Genomic DNA, 19,504 nt, shown 5'->3' with positions numbered 1-19,504 from the left:
AACTCGCCCGGGGGCTGCGAATTAACAACACGCGCGCGGGGAGAAAGGAGATATTTAAACGTCACGTCACGGTACAAGATATTCAAGGCGTCCCGGCAAAACCCCCAAGTGGAGGCAACGACGACAATCCGGCACGCGCATACGCGTGTATGCGTGTGTTTGCGCGCCAGACGGAAAAACTCGCCGCCATAAACCTTCCGCGTACCTGCCGTGCCGTTTATATATAAAGTAATTCGTGGAGTGCGCGTTTTACACGCCACGATAAAACATATCCGCTCGCCGGACGAGGGGTTTGTACTGTGGCTGTGGATGAGAAGTGAAGAAGGGGCTGCGCAAGTCGCGTGTTTTACGACGCACCAAATTAAGGAAAAGCCGTCGCGTACCGGCGAAAGGATCTCGGCAGAGCCATTACAGGGGTTGTTGCGGGGATTGTCGGCCAGCGAACGGAAGGGGTCGTGAATTTCTCGTCGTGGACCATATCCAACTGGCTTTCCACTGACGGGAAGGGATGAAGACGGAAAATCTGGCAACAGTCGTCTCACTTCCGCAAGCCCCGCTAATATTCGTCCCTTTTTCGTCCGTATTCTTCGGTCTCGACCGGAGGCGAGGCTTCCGAGCTTTTTCCTACCTTTCGTGGCAGCAACTTCCTGCCCCGGCTCGTAAACGGACGCGGAAGAGCGCGCATAATTTCCTACTAAAACGCGAAGAGCTCGTTTACCGGCGAGTACGGGTGAGCAAGGGCGTCGTGCATCTTTCGCGGAGACGCCTTCAACGCAACGCGGCGCTCACCTTTGGGATCATTAAGACCGGAGGCGGAAGTATCAGCGACGGAAGAGCGTCGTTGCGAAAGAGAATTAGTTGGAGAGACCGCGTTGGTGGGAGGTTACGAGTGGATGATAGAGAGGACCGGGGATTTCGAGATAGTCATGTTCAAATCTGGTTTGTAGATTTGTTTACTGTTTTTAATTCTCTTTGTTAGACGAGCTTGAGTATCGAATATGATAAATTGTTCGTTGATTGTTGATAATTAGAGTGTGCGTTTTAAGTGTAGATTGTTTGTAACTCGCTTATACGTGTCCTTAGTTAAGCGATGAACGTGTTCGCGTTGAGAGAAGAATGCACTATGTTTAGATTAGAAAGGATACTAGGCGGAGTAAGCAAGAAATGTATTTGAACTAAATCGAAAAGAAAATCTTCATTCCAGTTTTCATAAACTAATCAAACCTATATTTTCAGAAGTTTCTGCAATGCATTCGTAAGACACTAATAAGAATAATACGATGACGATAAGATCAACAAATCTCAATCACGAGAACAAAGTATTACACGCAATAAACGAGTGCGTTACGAAAGGTCTCGACAGCGTTCCGTTCAACTCGCCATGGCGTGATAAATCGATGTTATCGGTATCCCCGTATAATAAAGACATAACGAGCATTATTATTTCCGTGCAAGACTCAACGAACCGATCAGATGATCGAATTCAATTTACCGGGAGTTCGGCCGTGTTCCGGTGCATTGTCTCCCCGAATTATGCAGCGATTACGTTTACGTAATTGATCGTAGTTCGAGTGAGCGACCGTTTAGCCCCTTCCGGTCCGGCGGGTAGCAAAGGAGCGTGTACAGTGCACGATCGCGGAATAAGTTACACCCAGGTTTAATGGGCCGACCGTCGATAAAGCAAACCGATGTCGCTCGTTCGTTCCGAACGAATCGGGTCGCGTTGGAAAAATAGAAGGACCGAGCACGGTACGTCTGAGGGAGAAAAAAAGGGAGACAATGTCCGAAGGAATTACGGGTACACGGCCGGAGGGGGGGGTGGCAATCCCCAGAGACCATAACTCGCGGAAGTATCCACGATGAAATGGTAATGCGAACGATACCGGTTTCTAATCGTTTGTAAAAGAGGCTGCGCCAACTCCGGTTCGCCTCGGCTTGCGGCACGGTAAATTGTTTCGCGAACGAGTCGAAGGAATTGGACGAATGGCGAAAGGGCAGATATTACGTTCGGCCAGGAGGAAAGAGAGAGAGTTTAGTCGCGGTGGGTGAATCCGGGTGACCGGGAGGCGCAGAGGGAGGCAGAACGATAACGGCCCCCTGCTGGAAACAATTCGCCGGGAGCAATGTTCCGTAAAGCGGGGAAGAAGTTCCAGTTGCCGCGACAGAAATAGTGGCCCATTACGGCCCCTTGGCCGCGATGCTTCTCGTTCCAATGGAGTGTCGACGTGATTCCCTGCTAAGAGCACTGCTACAACGACGATTTCGGATATCGTGGTCCGTCACGAACTATAGATAGAGTTTTTTCTCGGGGCTGAAGGAACATATTCGATGAAATGGGAGTTATTCCTAGCGCGATTGTTAATAAACCCTGTTAGTAGGACATTTGTGTTTTCCAACGAGTTTTAAAAGTACAGCTGCGAATACAGTACATTAAGATTCTGCTCGAGAATGTTTTATCAACTACGCTATTCATGTTTACATCAAAGTTAGCTGATCACGCGTGCTATACAAATGCATTATTAATACAATTTATACTTCTACAAAACAAAACATAATTGAAAAAAATAATACGCGAAGTATATTCCAAATACGTAAACATAGATAAAAAAATCTTCAAAATGTAAAGTAGTAAATTTCAACGTACGCTTCTATTCGTCGTATTCCGCAGCGAAAAGTTCACTGGAAAAACAGAGGCCGAGAGGTCGCGATGAAAAATCAAGCTGTCCGTAAACGAGAAAATCTTTGCATTCGTGAAACTGCAACCGAAACGGGAGGGAACGAGAGCGCGGTAGCCGTATCGCGCAAAAAAAAGCGGAGCAATCGTGCTCCTAACGATACCGGAAATTAAATCGAGTATATCGTTGGAAGCGCGCGTTTCCAGTCGATGGACGATGATCGCGGAACACATGGCCGATGACGGCGCAGTTTTCAAAGAGAGTTAGCTGTGGTTAGGTTTTTCCCGCTCCTAGTCAATTCCGCGTAAATTTGTATATAAGTATCCGCTGATACCTCTTCCATTCATCTCGGCATCTAAGGCACGGGTCTACCAGGTTGCCTTATTGCCGAGCCCATTGGTGGTTCTCGGATGAAACGCCTCACTCTCTGTCTCCGAAACTTTTCTAGTTTCATCCTTTATAGTAAATCCTAGGCCGTTTCAGTGAAAAGTCTGCGATAATTCAGCGTGGTTCCGATCAACCCTCCGGCCTGGCGAGCGTCGGTCGCGGAGATCGGCCCGGTATTTCATTACAGCGGCGCCTCCAGCCGTGCCTGCTCTCTCCTCGGAGCTTCGGACAACGCTCGAAAACGCGAAACAACGTGGAACAACTGGCCGGGGGTTATACTCAGCCCGCGGTAACATAGTTAGGTGAGAGTGGAGCTCGAGATATTGCGCGAGTGGAACGTAAGAGAGGAGGAAGAAGGACAGAGATGGATGGACGGATGGTTGGTTGGATGGGTACGAGAGGAAAAGAGAAAATGTAGTTGACAGAGAGAGAGAGAGAGAGAGAGAGAGAGAGAGAGAGAGAGAGAGAGAGAGAGAGAGAGAGAGAGAGAGAGAGAGAGAGGGGGAGAGAGAGAGAGAGAGGGAGAGAGAGAGAGAGAGAGAGAGAGAGAGAGAGAGGAGAGAGAGGGAGAGAGAGAGAGGGAGAGAGAGGGAGAGAGAGAGAGGGAGAGAGAGAGAGAGGGAGAGAGAGACACAGGGAGAGAGAGAGAGGGAGAGAGAGGGAGAGAGAAGAAAGAGAGAGGGGGAGAGAGAGAGAGAGAGAGAGAGAGCAGAAAGAGAAAGACGGAAAATGGGAGATGGAGCAGGAAAGCAGAGGATGAGAGGAACAGGCTGAGGGGCGCGAAGGTTTAGAAGAGCCACCTAGAGGTGGATGGAACGAAAGCGGGGGAGGGGAAGAGTCGGAAGTACTCTTGTGTCAAGAGGAGATTCTGAGTGCTCTCCTGAGAGACGACCGTGCACAGCGAGAGAGAGCCAAAGAGCGAAAGAAGGAGAGAGATAGAGGGGCAGAATGGAGAGAGAATCGGAGAGAAAGAGAGGGAACGCGCTAGGATGACGGGAACCAGAGCGAGACGCATTTGGCGAAACGCGAGGGATGAGACGATGAGCGGGTTACATGTACGCGTGTGCACGTGTACGTGTACCAGTGTGTGGTGCGCGCGCTATACAGAGACAGGAGAGTCACTTGAAGCCCTCGCGACTTTGTCAGCGCTACATGGAGCCTAAGTGCGAACGTTCTTGCACTCGTATGTCGTCCCAAGGAGAGGAAGAGAGGACGAGGACGCGCCGGAGCAGAAGTGGATCTTCGAGGTCAAGATCGAGGGTTCTGCGAGTTTCAGGCTTAAGCACGATCGTTTGCGTCACCGTCGTATAGCGGCCCAGGCTGAAATATCCTCGTTGCCTCGGCGCACCGTGCTCCCTAACACTGTTACTACCAATTTCCTTGGCATTTGAAACCGAACGCGGCAAGTCTCTACCTCCATACACGTTTCTTGCGATTAAAAACAGTTTTTCTAGGAATACAGTAGTTTCTGTAATTGGGAATTACGAACAGGTATCGATATTTATTGTACTCTGAATTTTTGTTAAACAATTCGGGGATTATGTAGCTTGAGTTACAAGCTCGGTTGACTCGATGGAATAGCTCTGGCAAGTACACTTAATTCAATTCATTGTTCGGATGGTTCGAAGAAGTCTGTGTCTCAAAACTTGGGACGACATAGCATATTCATAAATTAAACATTCATTTCCATGGCATTCTCATTGAAACGTGGAATTATTATTAAATATTTAGATACACCGTCCCCTCGGTAACAACCGCTGAGACTTGTAACGTAATTACAGACCGCGGGCGCTGTGTTTCGAACTTTACTTCGATGCCATGTCAATCTACTTAATATATTACTAGGCGATGGATATATGAACGATGCGAACAGTATCGAAACGGAAATACAGCCGTATAAACATGTTTACTCGTTGTTTGACTATATCGAGTACGTGGGGAGTGCTGAGCGCGCTGTTTATCTGTGCGGAATTGAACAGAACGCAGTTGCAAAATAGTCGCATGGGGATCTGGTTGCTGGCGAATTCTCATAGCGGCCAGATAAGGGTGTAGAAAAACACGCGGCCGGGTTACAGGAAACGCGGCCGACTCGATGAGCAATACTTCTGCGAAACCGGACCGTCGGATCTTTCGATACGCGAAATACTCACGGGCGAGATGCTGATGCCGCGAAAATACCGTGAGACACGAGGTCAGCGACTTTTGTAAATCGAACCGTACTCATAACAGGTAGCTCGAATCGAACCGCTGCGCCGCCGGAGTGTATCGTTGCGACGCAGAAAGTTTTTAGCGATTTTATCACGCGTTTTGACACAGCCGTTTCGTCACGCGTTTTCCGGCAATCAATGTACTATAAATCACTGTTTCCCAATTTTTACGTACGGTCCGTCTGATAAGAGCGACGCAGAATTTTTACCCTGTTGGCCGAGCGTTCAGTTGGCTTTCATTATACATCTGACGGGAATCGCATTCGGAATATAGAAAATTACAGAACGTACACAAATACTAAATAATTAGAACTACTTATGATAGCTTTTACAAGATTTAAAATTTAAAAATTATAGGAAGATTCTCTAGTAACAGGGAATAATATAAACAAAGTTCTAAAGAAACGTCAAAAGCTAATAGACCCTTATTTACATTTGCATCTCCCAGTATCATTTGTCTTTAACACGAATTATCGAAACACCAACGTTGAAAGGATTAAAAGCTGAACTTACCTCCGTTCGGCTTCAAATCGTCTGGCTGACCCCGATGAAGGTCTGGCTTGGTCAACATTGGAAGAGGGTGAGTAGCTGTACCACCGGCAGTGGCTGCTGCACCCGGCGGTATCCCTAATCCGAGAAGTGCTGCGGACGCCGAGGTAGGAATACCAGGCCCAGGAAGCGCTGGTATACCTGGATGAGGCCCTATCGCGGCGCCCGGCGGGAGCTGTGGTGCATGCATTTGTTGAAGCAACCTCGGCAGGTCCGGCCTCTGTTGCTGCAACCACAGTAAGAATTGAACTCTTGTTTGAGGATCATGTTCGAGGGTGTAAAGCTGCATTGTTGAAAAAAAAGAAAGGATAATTCTTTATGCATATCGATATTATTGATCAATGATTCGTCGTTTTATTATTTATTTATCTGAGGATATAAGGACAGGGCAGTTGAATAGGATCACTATAAACATCGGAATCCGTAAAACAAAAGAACTTTTCAAAACGAAATTAAACCATTTTAATCCTTTGTAATTTTACACCAACGCATAAGTACTTGATATTGAATCTAATTCCAATAACGATGCTATACTGTTTTTTCCTTAGATATACAAATTTTTTCTTAGGACTACATTTTTTATGTGTTGCTGGGATTATCGATGTTTTAAATGGCGTTTGTGTATAATCTATGAGAATCTTCACCTAGTTTATTTCATTCGCTTTTGACCAAGATTACACAGGTGTTTAGTAGTTAAAGATACTGTTTTCACTGGAATTTTAATCTTTTATTTTTTCAGTAGGAAAATCCGTACGGATTATTGTATTAAGACTGCTCGCCAGGATTTACAGGTAATCGCGGATGCCAATCCAATAATCTAATCGTAATACCGCAAGATAACACGCCACTGAGATAAGACTCGAAGGGGAGATTGGATTGGAGAACAGATGACATCATTGACAACTGATGAAACACGCCTCCGTTGACCGACTGTTCTTATCGTAATCGTTGGATACAGCGGTCGAGGACTTGACGTCCCGGTATTGGAAACACATCGGGCGTATCGGTCACAGGAATCGTTACCCAATTGATACAAACAGATTTCGTGGAATCTTCGTATCTCAGCAGAGTAAATTAACGTATTTGACATTTATACTCTTTTATCGATGAGATAGGGATCGAAGGACATCTAACTCGAAAGCTTATTTGGATTTCATAAGACTTCTAATTAAAAGCCAACACTTTCATTTTTAACACAGAGTTTTAATAATCACTCCTTTATCCTTAAATTTTCTGCATTTTCAAATATAATTTATTACATCCATTAATCTCTTGTCATATGATTACCGATTCAAACTTTCGATGAAGATTTTATTGGTGCATGCTGAACAAAGATAAATATTTTTCGAATCTATATGTTCAAATTTCACGATAAACGAACATCATCAATGAATACGGAATTCATTTCCCGCTGGAAGATTCTTAAGAGTTCCCAAAAGCAAATTCCACAGAGATACCAAGGCAAGGGTTCCATTAACCAGCCACGAAACCCGAAAACAGAAACTCATCGGCGGAATCCGTGACACGAACGCATGCGACTCGATCATTCGCGTCGGCCATAACGTCTGGCAGCGTTTCAGTGTCTCCGCGAGCAGAACATACAAATCACGGTGTAAACTTCCGGGCTGCGTTTAAATAAGCTTCGTCCCCGTATTCGGGGGGAGGGAAAATCTGAAAGTACGAAACAAGTGGCGGGACTTGTGCGACGTTTCCTGGCGAGCTGGAAACGCGACGGAAGTTTAGGGATCGAGGGTGGGCGGAAGGGGATGCTTTAAACGTGCACCCTCCTCGCAGTCGGTACTTTCCTCGTTAGTTGGCCAGAGCCGGGGCGTCGGTCGAGTTTCAGCTGCCAGACAAATTGTACGCCGGGAGCGTTTTAATGCTCGGTGGATCGGGATGCGAGTCGGGAAAGGGAAATGAGGAAGGAAGAAGAGAAGGAGGCTGCTAAGATTGGAGAAAGAGAGAAACAAAGAGAGAAGAAGTGAGAAAACGGCTACAAAGGTAATAGAGAACGAGAGAAAGCAGTTGTGATCGTGAAAGAAAGAGAGAAAAAGTAAAAGAAGGGCTGCAAAGGTGAGAGAAAGCCAAAAAAAGAGACAACGGGTAGCTGAAAAGAAATCAAGAAGAGGGAAAAAAGGATAGAGGCAGTAAAGTCGAGAGGGAAAGGAAAAAGAAGAATAAAGGCTGCAAAAATGAGGAAGAGGGAAAAAGAGATAGAAGGAGAACTGCAAAGACGGCGGAAAGACGAGATAAGAAAGGAAAGCTTCGCCGGAAGGCTGCAGTTGAAAAAGGGGAACCAAGCAGAATCGAGCTACCCCTCTGCGAAACCGTGTACATTCGTTAATGCCGGTCCGAAATATTCCGCGGAGTAGTATACCGAGATAATTAAATGGTTTAACGATATGATAACCCCATGTTGGCCGACCGTCTGAGCCACCCGCAAAGCACACAAACAAACCGAACGTGTGTCCGCTTGTGTAACCGAGGTGAAACGGCGGCGGATCAGGCGAGGAAGCGCCTAAGAAACGTCCTGAATCTGGTAGTGATGGTAATCCTGACGCGCCAACATTCGCAACAACGAGGCCGTTTCCGACTATTCGCGTCAGTATCACTTTTGGTATTTGTGGGGAATGCCTGCTAATTATTGGACCAGATAGAACTGTTTGTATGCGCAATATTGAGGGTATTGATCAGCTAAATTATAGCTTTTCCAATCATCATACCGGGTAGATAAAATACTTGAATAATGCGCAAAGACTTAGGGGATATAACGGGTAATGAACGTACCAATGCTGTAGTAACTGAAAGGTATTTAATGAACGATTTGCGCGGAATGAATAAATTTAACGTCTCTTGTTTTGATAAAAAGGTAGTTTTGCTTTCTGGAGATTTTGTTCTGGTAGTCAAATATATAAATACTAAACTATTCCGATTCTGTATAATATAATCTCCTACAAAAATAAACGAAAATCTTTTCATAAATGAGAGTCAATGAAAGGAAGATCGAAAAGGTTCGTTTTTATTAAAGGAATTAGTCTACAGCAAATGGAGTATCTTCTTTGGATACCAAGAAAGAGCAAGTCATTACGGTGGCCCTCATCTTCGCGCGAGTCTTCTCACGACACCTGCATCCACCGGCAGGGCATGTTCTCAGCAGTTTCCAACGGCATGGCTACTTGCTGACTCAACCAGCCGTGAAGATACCGCCGCTAAAAGATCCGAGGAGATCGTCTTAACCTTCTTATATATCACATATCGTTGACGCCTGAAAAGCGTCTCTGGCTGGCCGTTCGTGCAAGAGATTATGAACGTCAGCAGACTCGCCTCCGGTCCTCAGCTCAGAACGCACGCAACCTCGCGTAATTTTCTAAACAGAACTCCCTTTATCTGCCAGAGGAAACGCGCTAAACCGTCGGTAGATCAACGTGGATTATTTACAGCGACGTGACGATTTAATCGACAATAAACCTCGGGTACCAATCTCTCAATGAATTTACACGTATGAGTGATCGTATCGGTAATACCATTCTACAATGGCGATAAGAGTGGAGAAGTTTCAGTAAACTACATTTGTAACAGATACGAAATAAAACAAGAAGGACTTAAGATATCACTCTGATCTAAAAGAGTACCGAGCTTGATTTCGGAACAGACGATAACACAGAGTTGTCGAGTAGGAAATCTTCATCATGATAACGGGCTTTTACTATTTATATGCATACTTTTGTCCAATTTATTAAAATATTTATAAGTAAATATGTACTTGGTTATAAATATAATATTTAAACTCCAAACACAGTAAAGTACAAACAAAAATAATATAGGAATACGACAGAAAATTTCAGTTGAAACTACGGACATAGAAAGAACAACTGAACAAAAACTCATATAGGAAACTACTAATAACAGAATGCTTCTATAAAAATGATAATCGCAGAAGAAATCAAACATCAAGGGTTCAAGAAAGTACGTTCATTCAATCAAGCCCTATCATCAATGGCTTCACCGTCCACGAGCATCTGTCAATAACACTACACAAACCATCAATTCCAATCAGCGTGTTAACAGACTTCATCGGAATATATGCAAAGAAACTAAACCGAGTTCCTCGTACCCGATGTATGTGTTTTTCTTTCGATTCCCGACGGTAACTGAAAGGATTTAAGATCGCCTTAAGAAACGATGGCTGAGGTAGGAGGATGGTGGTGGAGTGGGGTTTAAAGCGCGCGGAATCCAGGGATTCTGCTAAGGATTTGCCGCACGTAGCCCGACAACGCCGCGGATCCGTGGAAGTTTCTCTGGTTTGAGACGGGTTGGGGGTAGGTTGAGGTCGAGGCGCCAAGGAGTCCACGGCTGTGGGGTTGGGAAGGGGTTGAACCATGGGGGATGCTTGGGAAGAGGCGGGAACGAAAGACAGAGAATAGGAGACGGAGAGAGAGGGGTCGAAGGCAGTTGGGTAGGTAGCAGGAATGCTGATTAGTTGGTGCTCGTGCGCCGTAACACTATAACCTATCCGGCTTGGAAACCGGGAAGGAAGACTCGGGATAAGATTCAGCCGGTTGGCAGGGGGTTAGAAGCAGGAGGGGTTGCAGATCAGGGAGGTGGGTTGGATGAACGTGATGGAAGGAGGAAGAGAGAACCGGGAGAGAAGCCGGCGGCTTAATAGGGAGGAAATTGAGTGCTCGAGCAATATTGAGGAGGATTCGGGATTCGCCAGGATCGTATCCATCCGTCCGCTTTCGGATTCCTCGGGCGTGCATCGGCTTCCTCCTTCCACCGCGCGCAGGGATTCTCATTCGACGCGAATCCGTTTCACGCCGCGCTGAACGCGAATCAGTTTCACCCCCGCTCGTGTGCTCAACGGCGGCGGCGGTGGCGGCGGCGGCTCGACGAACGCGCTTCGTTCGGAACCGAGCGCTCGCGTAAATTTTCGTTGGAAAGGATTTGCGGCCGGGTCCGTGCACAGAGAATTGAATTTTTCCCAGGGATAAAACCGACCCAATCGGGAATTTACGAACGCGCGGTACCTGTGGGAATCGGGGGTGGGGAAAAGATGTTCGACGCGGGCTCGCGATCGACCCAGAACGTGATACAACGGATTCCGGTTTATATACGAGCGTCGCTCGTCCGTCGAGCGTTTCGTGAAATACGGATGCGCGTCAATCCAAGGTGCAATTTTAATGTTTGGAAAATATGAAAATACGGGAGAATTCGGATTCGTAAACCAGTCGGAAACGGGCGACGGTTATAGCCCGTCGAAATGGCTTCCTATTAGTTCCATCGGTGAGGATATCGAAAACAAATTCCCCGGTGTAATCCCTTTTTCACAGAGCCGTTTCCGGCCGGTCGCAGCTCGTTTCCATTCCCGATCGGTCTCGCGTTTAGAAATTTATCTAACCATCGTTTCGATAACTCCACGCGCAATAAACGTAACAACCGAGCGTGGCGAAAATAAAAAACAGAAAAAAAGGTACACGACACGAAGCGCGTGCACGTGCGCGCATACGGACAGCGTATGTACCCTCGCGACGCCGTTACCCGGCCGCCCACGTATCTGCAAATTACTTCCGCGCCATATCGATCCGTGGTGCGCGCGCGATAGCGGAAATTGATTTCGCATTAGACGGCGGAATAGTTCAATTTCAGTCGGGCGATCATCGTCAGGTACAGAGAGAAACAGAGAACAGTGAGAGAGAAGGAGATTTCGCGCGAACAGAACCAGTTATTTGTTTTTCGTGACTGCGACTGCATTTAATATTTAATTTACTGTTTAATGTTACTCCAATAATGTCCCTGGATAGTTTCGACGGTAAACACAAACGTCACGATCCACGAGTTATATACGCTGCTACCTCTACACGAGATATACTCAAGCGCGGTGTGCGCGTTCCGGGGAGGGGATGCAAGGAAGAGAGAGGCAGGCAGGAACGGGAAGAGAGAGAGGGAGTAATTTATCTTCCATTGGCGTGCACTCACCCCGATAATGGCGTTGAGTTCGGTCATGGTCACTTGTTTGGCTCTGTCAACAGCAGTGGCGACTTGTTGTTGATGTTCCTGAGAGAGAAACGGCAGGATCTGAGCAATTATAGCGTTTAACCTCTTCGCTATCTCTGTCTGAAAGCAGAAAGGAGAACGATCCTTATTAAACGGTAAATCGCTTCATGGGTCGATCGACGATCCGTGTACGTGCAATTGAACGGGGATAACGATCCCTTCGCATCCCTCCAACGCTCTCGTCATCCCTGGCCCCGCAACTCTCCTCGCTCGATGTATTCGAGGAGTATCATTTATCAAGTGCGACGCGGCGACTCGCGTCCAATATATGTCACTTAATTCAAGTTTTATTGAGACCACCCCACCCCCCTCTCTCGATCCCTTCGCCCCATCAATCTCGTTCTCCCGATTACCGACGCCAAATCGTCGGCGATCCAGTCAAATCCCAATTTCCCACTTCTGTTCCGCGATCAACTGGTTAATGCGGATAATGATATAATAAACTCGATGATCGCGTGCAGAACGCGACGCTCATCGGACCTCGACGAAATCGCGGATTAAACAAGTTTCCCGGGTGATCGTTATGTTTTATAGACTTCCGTGTTCAGTTGTGAAATTGTGATAAAGTTATGAACTGCGTGAACAAAACGTTTACATGTCGTAGATGTAGTGCTTGAGGACAGCTTCGATAAGCGAGATGAACATCACATGGGATTTGTGGACTTCTATCTTAGTACCCTTATTACGGCATCCCGATCTGAGCTCAGATCACCATAAAGAAACCTACCAATAATGGCCATAAACATACAGATTTTTGGAAACGGAAAAATTCTTACTTCCATCGTAAAACAATTTTCCATGTGGTTTCCACATCTGCCTAACTCTATCCCTCATACGTTTCAAACTCGCTAATTGTCCACTCAATCACCACCTAGAAAACTCGCCATCTAAAAACCCTGCGAGAACAATTGTAACCCTTTAACCAGGGATGCTTTCCGCGTTTGTAAAACACAACACTCAGTCACACAGTGACCAGTCAAGTAAATATAGTTTGTCGTTACATCCTTTAATATAGTATATAGCCTTTATTTGTTAATATAGTTTTGAATATAGTATAAAAGCTTTACTAATTCATTTTCGTATCTTCCAACAATCTAGCACCCGACTAAGCTTTATGAAAAATTCTCTACTTCAATTGGTTCTCTCTATCCAATCCGACAACGTACAATTAGGCGCTGAATCTCTAAACGGGATTAGGTAAAAACGTGCTAAGTACTTGTGTATCAATAAATATCTCGCATCGAGCGATCTCATCGCAATCACTAGATAAAAATGTAAATTCACATGCCGATCGAATCAATTTGTAGATCTACCTTATCGTGGATCTCCTCGATCGCTTAAGAGAATACTTCGATACAGCTGGATAAACGGATTCCTCGATTAACAGAATATTCTCCTAACAAGGCGACGACGGCCGAGTCGAGTATCATTCCCTAAAGCGGATTTATCGGGTCGTTAACACAAATTAACCCCGGCGAGGCGTCTAGGGGCGGCAAAGTGGGGGCAGCGAACGCGTTCGATTATACATTAATGGAATTATTATTCTGATTATACGGCAGCCTTATTAAAGTTGGAATACATTAAAATTGGAACTGCGCGCGAATTCCAGACAATTCAGCGTGTTGTTCGCCGGCAGAATTGACGGTCGTTTCGGCGAGTTGAAGAGGAGGTCGCGTTGGTTAACGATCGAGAGTCGTCGTTCGTCACTTGTCCGGAACAGTTGGCGGTTTACCGAGAGGATCGTGAGACCGAGGGCGACTTCTTGCTCCGCGGAGGGAGGTTAATTTCCGGCTGAGGTGACGGTAGATACAGGTAATGCCGGTCCGGATCGGTCGGGACGAAAATTGACCCGAGAATGAGAAAGAGGGCCAGCCAGCCAGGCTGCCGCTGATTCAGCGTTAATTTAATCCCCGTCAATCCGTCCTGACCGGAGGGTGTCGTAAACACCCTCGATCGGTTACGTACCACCTGCATCTCCATTCGTTTCTTTCGTAAGGGTACTCCCAGCCAACACTAACCTCATTTACCGGTCTGACCCGATCCGCCTCGAGTGATAGGCATCCTCGAGCTGGATGTCCAAAGAATTAGTTCCTTGCATTACCTGTTCAAAGCAGGTGGAACGGGTACACGGATCTTCCCGGCTTGGTATAATGAGCCACTAACCCAGATAATCCGCTTTTTGTGGAACCGTGTTACACTGTAAGGTTGTGCATTGATGACCCCCTTCGTTTCTGGTATGAGGGAAAGGTGTTAGATGGAGCACCTGCTCAAGATTCAATTCGTATAAAGGTGTCAGGTTCGGGGGTTTGAATTATTTTAATCTTTGGGAATTAAATGTAATAGTAAGAAACATCGGGAAAGGTAATAATAACGGTTAATATCGGGAATTTTTTAGAAAGACTTAATTCGTTGTAGAGACCTGACCTGATTTCTTTGTTGTCTGATATCGGGTGGTGATTGATTCATCAAGAAATAACGCCAATGTTCGATCTCAAATAGATTTTAGATAGTAATAAACACATAATATCATAAAAGTAAGACTACCCATTAGATCCAAAAATGACATTCATCTCTCTACTATGAAATGCCAACCAATTAACCCTTTGAACTCTGTAGGCTCCGATATTGCACCAGTTATAATATTAAATATTTTAATCAATCTTAAAGAAACCACCTTAAAATTATTCGATTTTCCGCATATCCAAATTTTTTACTAAGAAGGAGAATAAAAGATCAAAGAAATGTTATAGCATTTCTCATTTTCGCTTTGAATACTATAAAAATTAGTCGCAGTTGCTGATAGATTACAAAACAATCTGGAATGCTAAGGGTTAATTATTCTACCATCTCGAATCGCTTTTCGGCGCAATCAATACGTTTGCAAAAATCCCCGACCGTAAACGTTCTCGCGCAGGAAAGACCGAATACCGCAGAATTTCCGATTTCCCGAAGTACTTTCATGGATTCGTGCCACTTGGCTCGACACCACACCAATTACAAGATCCTGTATCGCGAGCCGAGTTGGCGCGGTCGCTCGTTTACCATTAAACGGCGCCTGTTGGCAACCGTTTTCTCACGTCCGTAAGAAGGAGGATGCGCGCACGCCAGCCAAAGGGGTTGCGAGGAGCCGCAGAAACGGAAGAAGCCGGTTGGCCGCGCAACAGGAAGCGAAGTACCGGGTGTCTGGTATCGAAAATTGCGTGGATGCACAACAAGAATTCTGAGCAACTAACAAACACCGGTCTGGTTGAACCAGCAGGGCTGCGGAAAGTGTAAATTTTGATGTAGCTTCGCTTCTTCTTCAGCCATTTTGTTTCTAGAGCTTCTCACATCAGCACCAAACACTGGGAAAGTGCGCGCGCGCACGCGGCCGGCCTGGCAGCGCCAGCCGTTTTCACTGCCGTTTAAACGAGCCTCGGATGCTAATTGAAATATCGCGGCCACTAAAATTCTTGGCAAGTTTCCCTCTCTCGAGCAGGATGACGAACGAACGGAGAACGAGTACACGCGCGCGCATATTCGCATTGGAAGAAAGGAGAACGCGGAGCATGGCGCGAGAAAGAGGAAACAGGCAGTGCGCAGGCACAGTTGTTTTAATTACCCGTCGCCCTTCCGAGTGCTAGTCATTAGACCACTAATTATAACGTACCGGAAAATAAGTCGCGCCATCCACGAATGAACTGCGGAATGAAACCGGGGAGAATGTACGAGAGAGAGAAAGAGAGAAAGAGAAAGAGAGAGAATCTGTTGTTTGTTCGGGGTAACAGATGTGCAGATTGCGCCGATGGCGATCGCGCTTCTCAAAGAGATGATGTATATCCGCGGACCAGCCGGCGATTAATGCGCGAGCGAGCCAGAAAATATTGCGCCTTTGAAAATGGTAGTTTATTCAGTCATTAGTCGGGCGCGGATGTTTGTATAGATTTGCGGGTTACCGGGGAATTTAATGGTCTTTGGGAAATGATTAACAGTAGAGTATTTCTTAAGAGATATTACGGTCGCGGCGGTAATTGCGTGATGTAACAAGTCGTTAGCTGCAACGTAATCTAGTAATCTTATTTTGAGAATAGTTTATGGAGGTATTATCTAGTCACTTTTCAGTGGTACAACGTCTTTTGTTTGTATGTGTTATGAATGATTGGTTCAGTCTCCATATTTCTTAATCACTGTATTTCTATAGGATATTATGATTTACATCATTGAACACAATATTATTCGCTAATTGAAAATACCTAATTTATGAATATATATTCTTTTCAATATTACTAATTTACATGTACCAATCTGAACTTGTATTATTGAGAAACAAAACTTTTAATTTAAAACTCAAAAATTGGGAATGTTTAAAGTTATGATGAATGAATCGAATGTTTCGACGATTTCCTCGTTACACTTTCCCTAGATTCATTGTATTTTGAATGATCGAGAGTGTCTCCATTTCCTTGTATGCCTCGCACCTGAAATTTATTTTTCAAATCTCGCAGCTCGACGATACGAACACAACTGGCGTGTTAATTTTCGCGGGCGCAGATACAATTTCGCCGGGGCACAGTCGTCTTTTCATGGCACCATTCTACGGTGTCGCGAGATAAGAAACGACGCTAGAATGACGAGAGAGAGTGGGAAGGAAAAAAAATTGTGTGTAAAGGGTGACATCAGGAGCAAAGAGACGAACGGAGAGAGCAGAGGCCGTCGCAAACATAATTGCGTTGCCAAGAAGTTTTCCCCGGCTTGGAGAGGTAACCAAGGAAATAATGAATGGCTCGGATGCTTTACCAACGGTAGATAGAGGAGGAGCGAAGGGACCGACAGAGGAATAGAGAAGCGAGGCGGAAGCGAGGAAGCTGACTTGTGGCGCTGTGAATTCTCATTGTCCTGGATTTCACACGGGAGAGATGAAAACCTTGGCCAGAATGAATTTTTTCCCTGTCGAGCCAAATTGGACCGTGAAGATTGCCAGTACGTCTGACAAGCGACATCATCCAGCTGACGATTCCTCATTTTAACGAAACTTTCCTCGACTCCACTGACAAATTTTTATACACATACCTTTTTATTCTGTAAGTCCTTGTTCTACTGTAAAAGCAGTACTTGTAATTGGGGGTGAAAAATTAATTTCATTACATACCTTTATAGTTGAAAGTTACAAGGATACGTTTAAACTATCTGAATAATAAAGACCGCTATCTTTATTCTTTTCTATTATTTATATGTCTAATATGAAAGGTAAGTTTCTGTTCGTAAGCGAGTAACATCAATAACTCAGAGTTTAATCAGTGAAAAGATCAAAAGAAACGCACCGTTTCTGAAGTTAATTAAGTGTTAATTGTTTTAGAAGTAGTAACGGTCGTTTTACTCTTACTCGATGCACTCAACGAGGCTTTGAAAATTGATGTAGCCCCAAAATCTGATGGAACTGTGATGTTGACAAGGATTGAGCCCACCTCTAACCAGACTACTGGTTAATCCGGAAGGGTTGAAGATCCGTTGGGAGTAACTGCCCTGCGCTTGGTCATCCGTGACAAGTCCCGACGATAAGATCGAATCTGATTGAACTCTGATGTTGACAGGGATCGGACGGACCTCTGACCGAGCATCTGGTTTATCCGAAGGGATCGAAGTTCCGTCGGAAACAATAGTTCTCCGACAAAACTCCGACGTCGAGAGGAACAAACTTTTTAAATACGACTAATAGATCGATAGACCTTCACTTAATCTTCTATTCTAACATATTCTCAATTTTCGCAGAAAATTTATTTAGCGTCAGATTTTACTTCCAACAAGAAAAACGAATATGGCGACTTGTACCCAGAAACTAATAGCGAAACAAGTTCTATATAATTTCGTTTCAATATCCACAAACTGCTGATCGCGAAAAACAACTGATCAAAAATCAAAACACACTCACAGTTTCCTTTTAACCTTTTAACTACAACGGAATTCTCCACTGTGCAATTACGTGGAATTAGTGTTTAAGAAGATGATATACACGAAAGCTACTATAGTAGCGTAATTAATGAATAAGACGGCAGTATCTTCGAAAGGCCAGCTAACGAAGCGTTAAAAATCCCGACCGAATGTTCGGATCACGAGGTGAAATATTAGGAAATTCTCGAGAAAGACGTCGACGTCCGCGTACCAGCAAACGCGGGCGCGGAAGTACGTGCAAGAATCCCGATCTACCTGGCTCGGCTGTTTTTCTTTTCTCTCACGTCGGCGTTCTAGCGGGTTAGGCGCGCGGGACCGCGGCATGCCGGGGCGAAAACGCGGCCGCGCTGCCTCGTAATATCGCGAAAGCCGCAGGAAGCTTCAGCCCGAAGTGGCTCCTCTTTGGCTCGGTACACGTACTCGATCCGCACGTTCCGGTGTGTACACCGCGCGCGCGTGTTCGAGATCCACGCGAAATAGGCGTTTTCTCTCGGAGCCCTTTCCGACACACACGGCCGAGCATTGTGCTCGTGCACCTATTCCTAAAAGCAGCATCCAGCAGCGACATAAAAATGCAAAGCGACAAAGTGCCGCCGATAAAATTCTTTTCTCGCGAAACAGTGACGTGAACCGAATCCTCCTAGCTCTTCGTTTCCCTCCCGGAGTGGTCCGCCTCGATTCCGCTTTCGCTCGACCCCCGCGGCTGGATATACACAGCCGAATAATCTAATATCGCGTTCCGCCCGCGAACACCGCGGAATTTCGACGATCTCTGTGCGTCGGCGAAAGACGATCCTCTCTCGTGTGCGTCTGCCGAACGCTGATTCATACGTTTTGAGACGTTCCACTTTCTTGTGTGCGTTGAGCTTATTTTTAGGACTCCTTATCCGGCGAACGACTACCGTTTTAACGTGCTATGACTTGCACTTTGTCTATACGGTTGAAACTTTGTGGAAAAGGAATACGGCTGTACGTTCCTTGAATTTGAAAGTATGTTTGGGGGAATGGACGACAATGGAATTGATAAAGGCTAAGGAATGGTGGTTTTCAGAATATGAAAATGGAAATAAGTAAAAAACGGTGCAGAAGGGGTGAAGGGGTTATGGACGGATAAACACCAAAAAAAACCATATCACGTATCAGCAATTTATGTTAAAAAAATGTGTGTAAATATATTACACCTGAAAGTATTATTAAAAAGCGAGAAATTTTAAATTCTGGGAAAGGTACAAACAATTGCACGTGTAGTATTGAAATGCAAGTTAAGAAATGCGGTTCATGATGGAACAAAAAGTACAATGAGTCGTTAAAGACTACGATGCAGCCATTCCAGGCAAAAGTACCGTGCGCTCCAATATTACAACCGATAACAGTATTCATTGTTTCTCAAGTAGTGAGGAAATTGCTTTAGATTCTTGTCAAGTAATTTCGTAAGGAATGCTTCAACGAGAAAGAAGGTATTTTTATTGGAACTATATCGTAATGGGAATCATTCCCCAAATGCTATTATCGTTTAATAAGCAATTCTAAATTTGAGAGAGAATGAATAACTGTACGGTACATTCTCTTGTATATGGATTCAGTAAATTCCATATAAGAAAAATCAAACTTATGCTATACTTCAATGTCAGAGCATTAAAAATAATGCACTCATTCTCACAAAATAAAAAACACATAAGAAATGTAAATCGTTATGCTCACAGA

General features: G+C 45.2%; 1 protein-coding gene across 5 annotated transcripts in view; it reads right to left on the bottom strand.

The window, feature by feature from the left end:
• Nucleotides 1–19,504, bottom strand: part of LOC116428749 (protein groucho) — a 128,774-nt gene that overhangs the window by 32,262 nt on the left and 77,008 nt on the right. For 3 of the 5 annotated variants that reach the window (XM_076371279.1, XM_076371277.1, XM_076371280.1), the window contains 2 exons: nt 11,795–11,932; nt 5,783–6,044 (listed from right to left, as the gene is read on the bottom strand). In XM_076371279.1, coding sequence (XP_076227394.1) covers nt 5,783–6,044; nt 11,795–11,932 — 400 coding nt within the window. Of the gene's footprint in view, nt 1–5,782; nt 6,045–11,794; nt 11,933–15,111; nt 15,146–19,504 lie in introns of those variants that run through there. The other 2 variants (XM_076371281.1, XM_076371278.1) reach the window with 2 other exon arrangements.

The sequence above is a fragment of the Nomia melanderi genome, chromosome 10 (genome assembly GCF_051020985.1).
Source record: "Nomia melanderi isolate GNS246 chromosome 10, iyNomMela1, whole genome shotgun sequence".
Taxonomy (NCBI): Eukaryota; Metazoa; Arthropoda; class Insecta; order Hymenoptera; family Halictidae; genus Nomia; species Nomia melanderi.
This window is presented reverse-complemented; position numbering and strand designations above follow the sequence as displayed.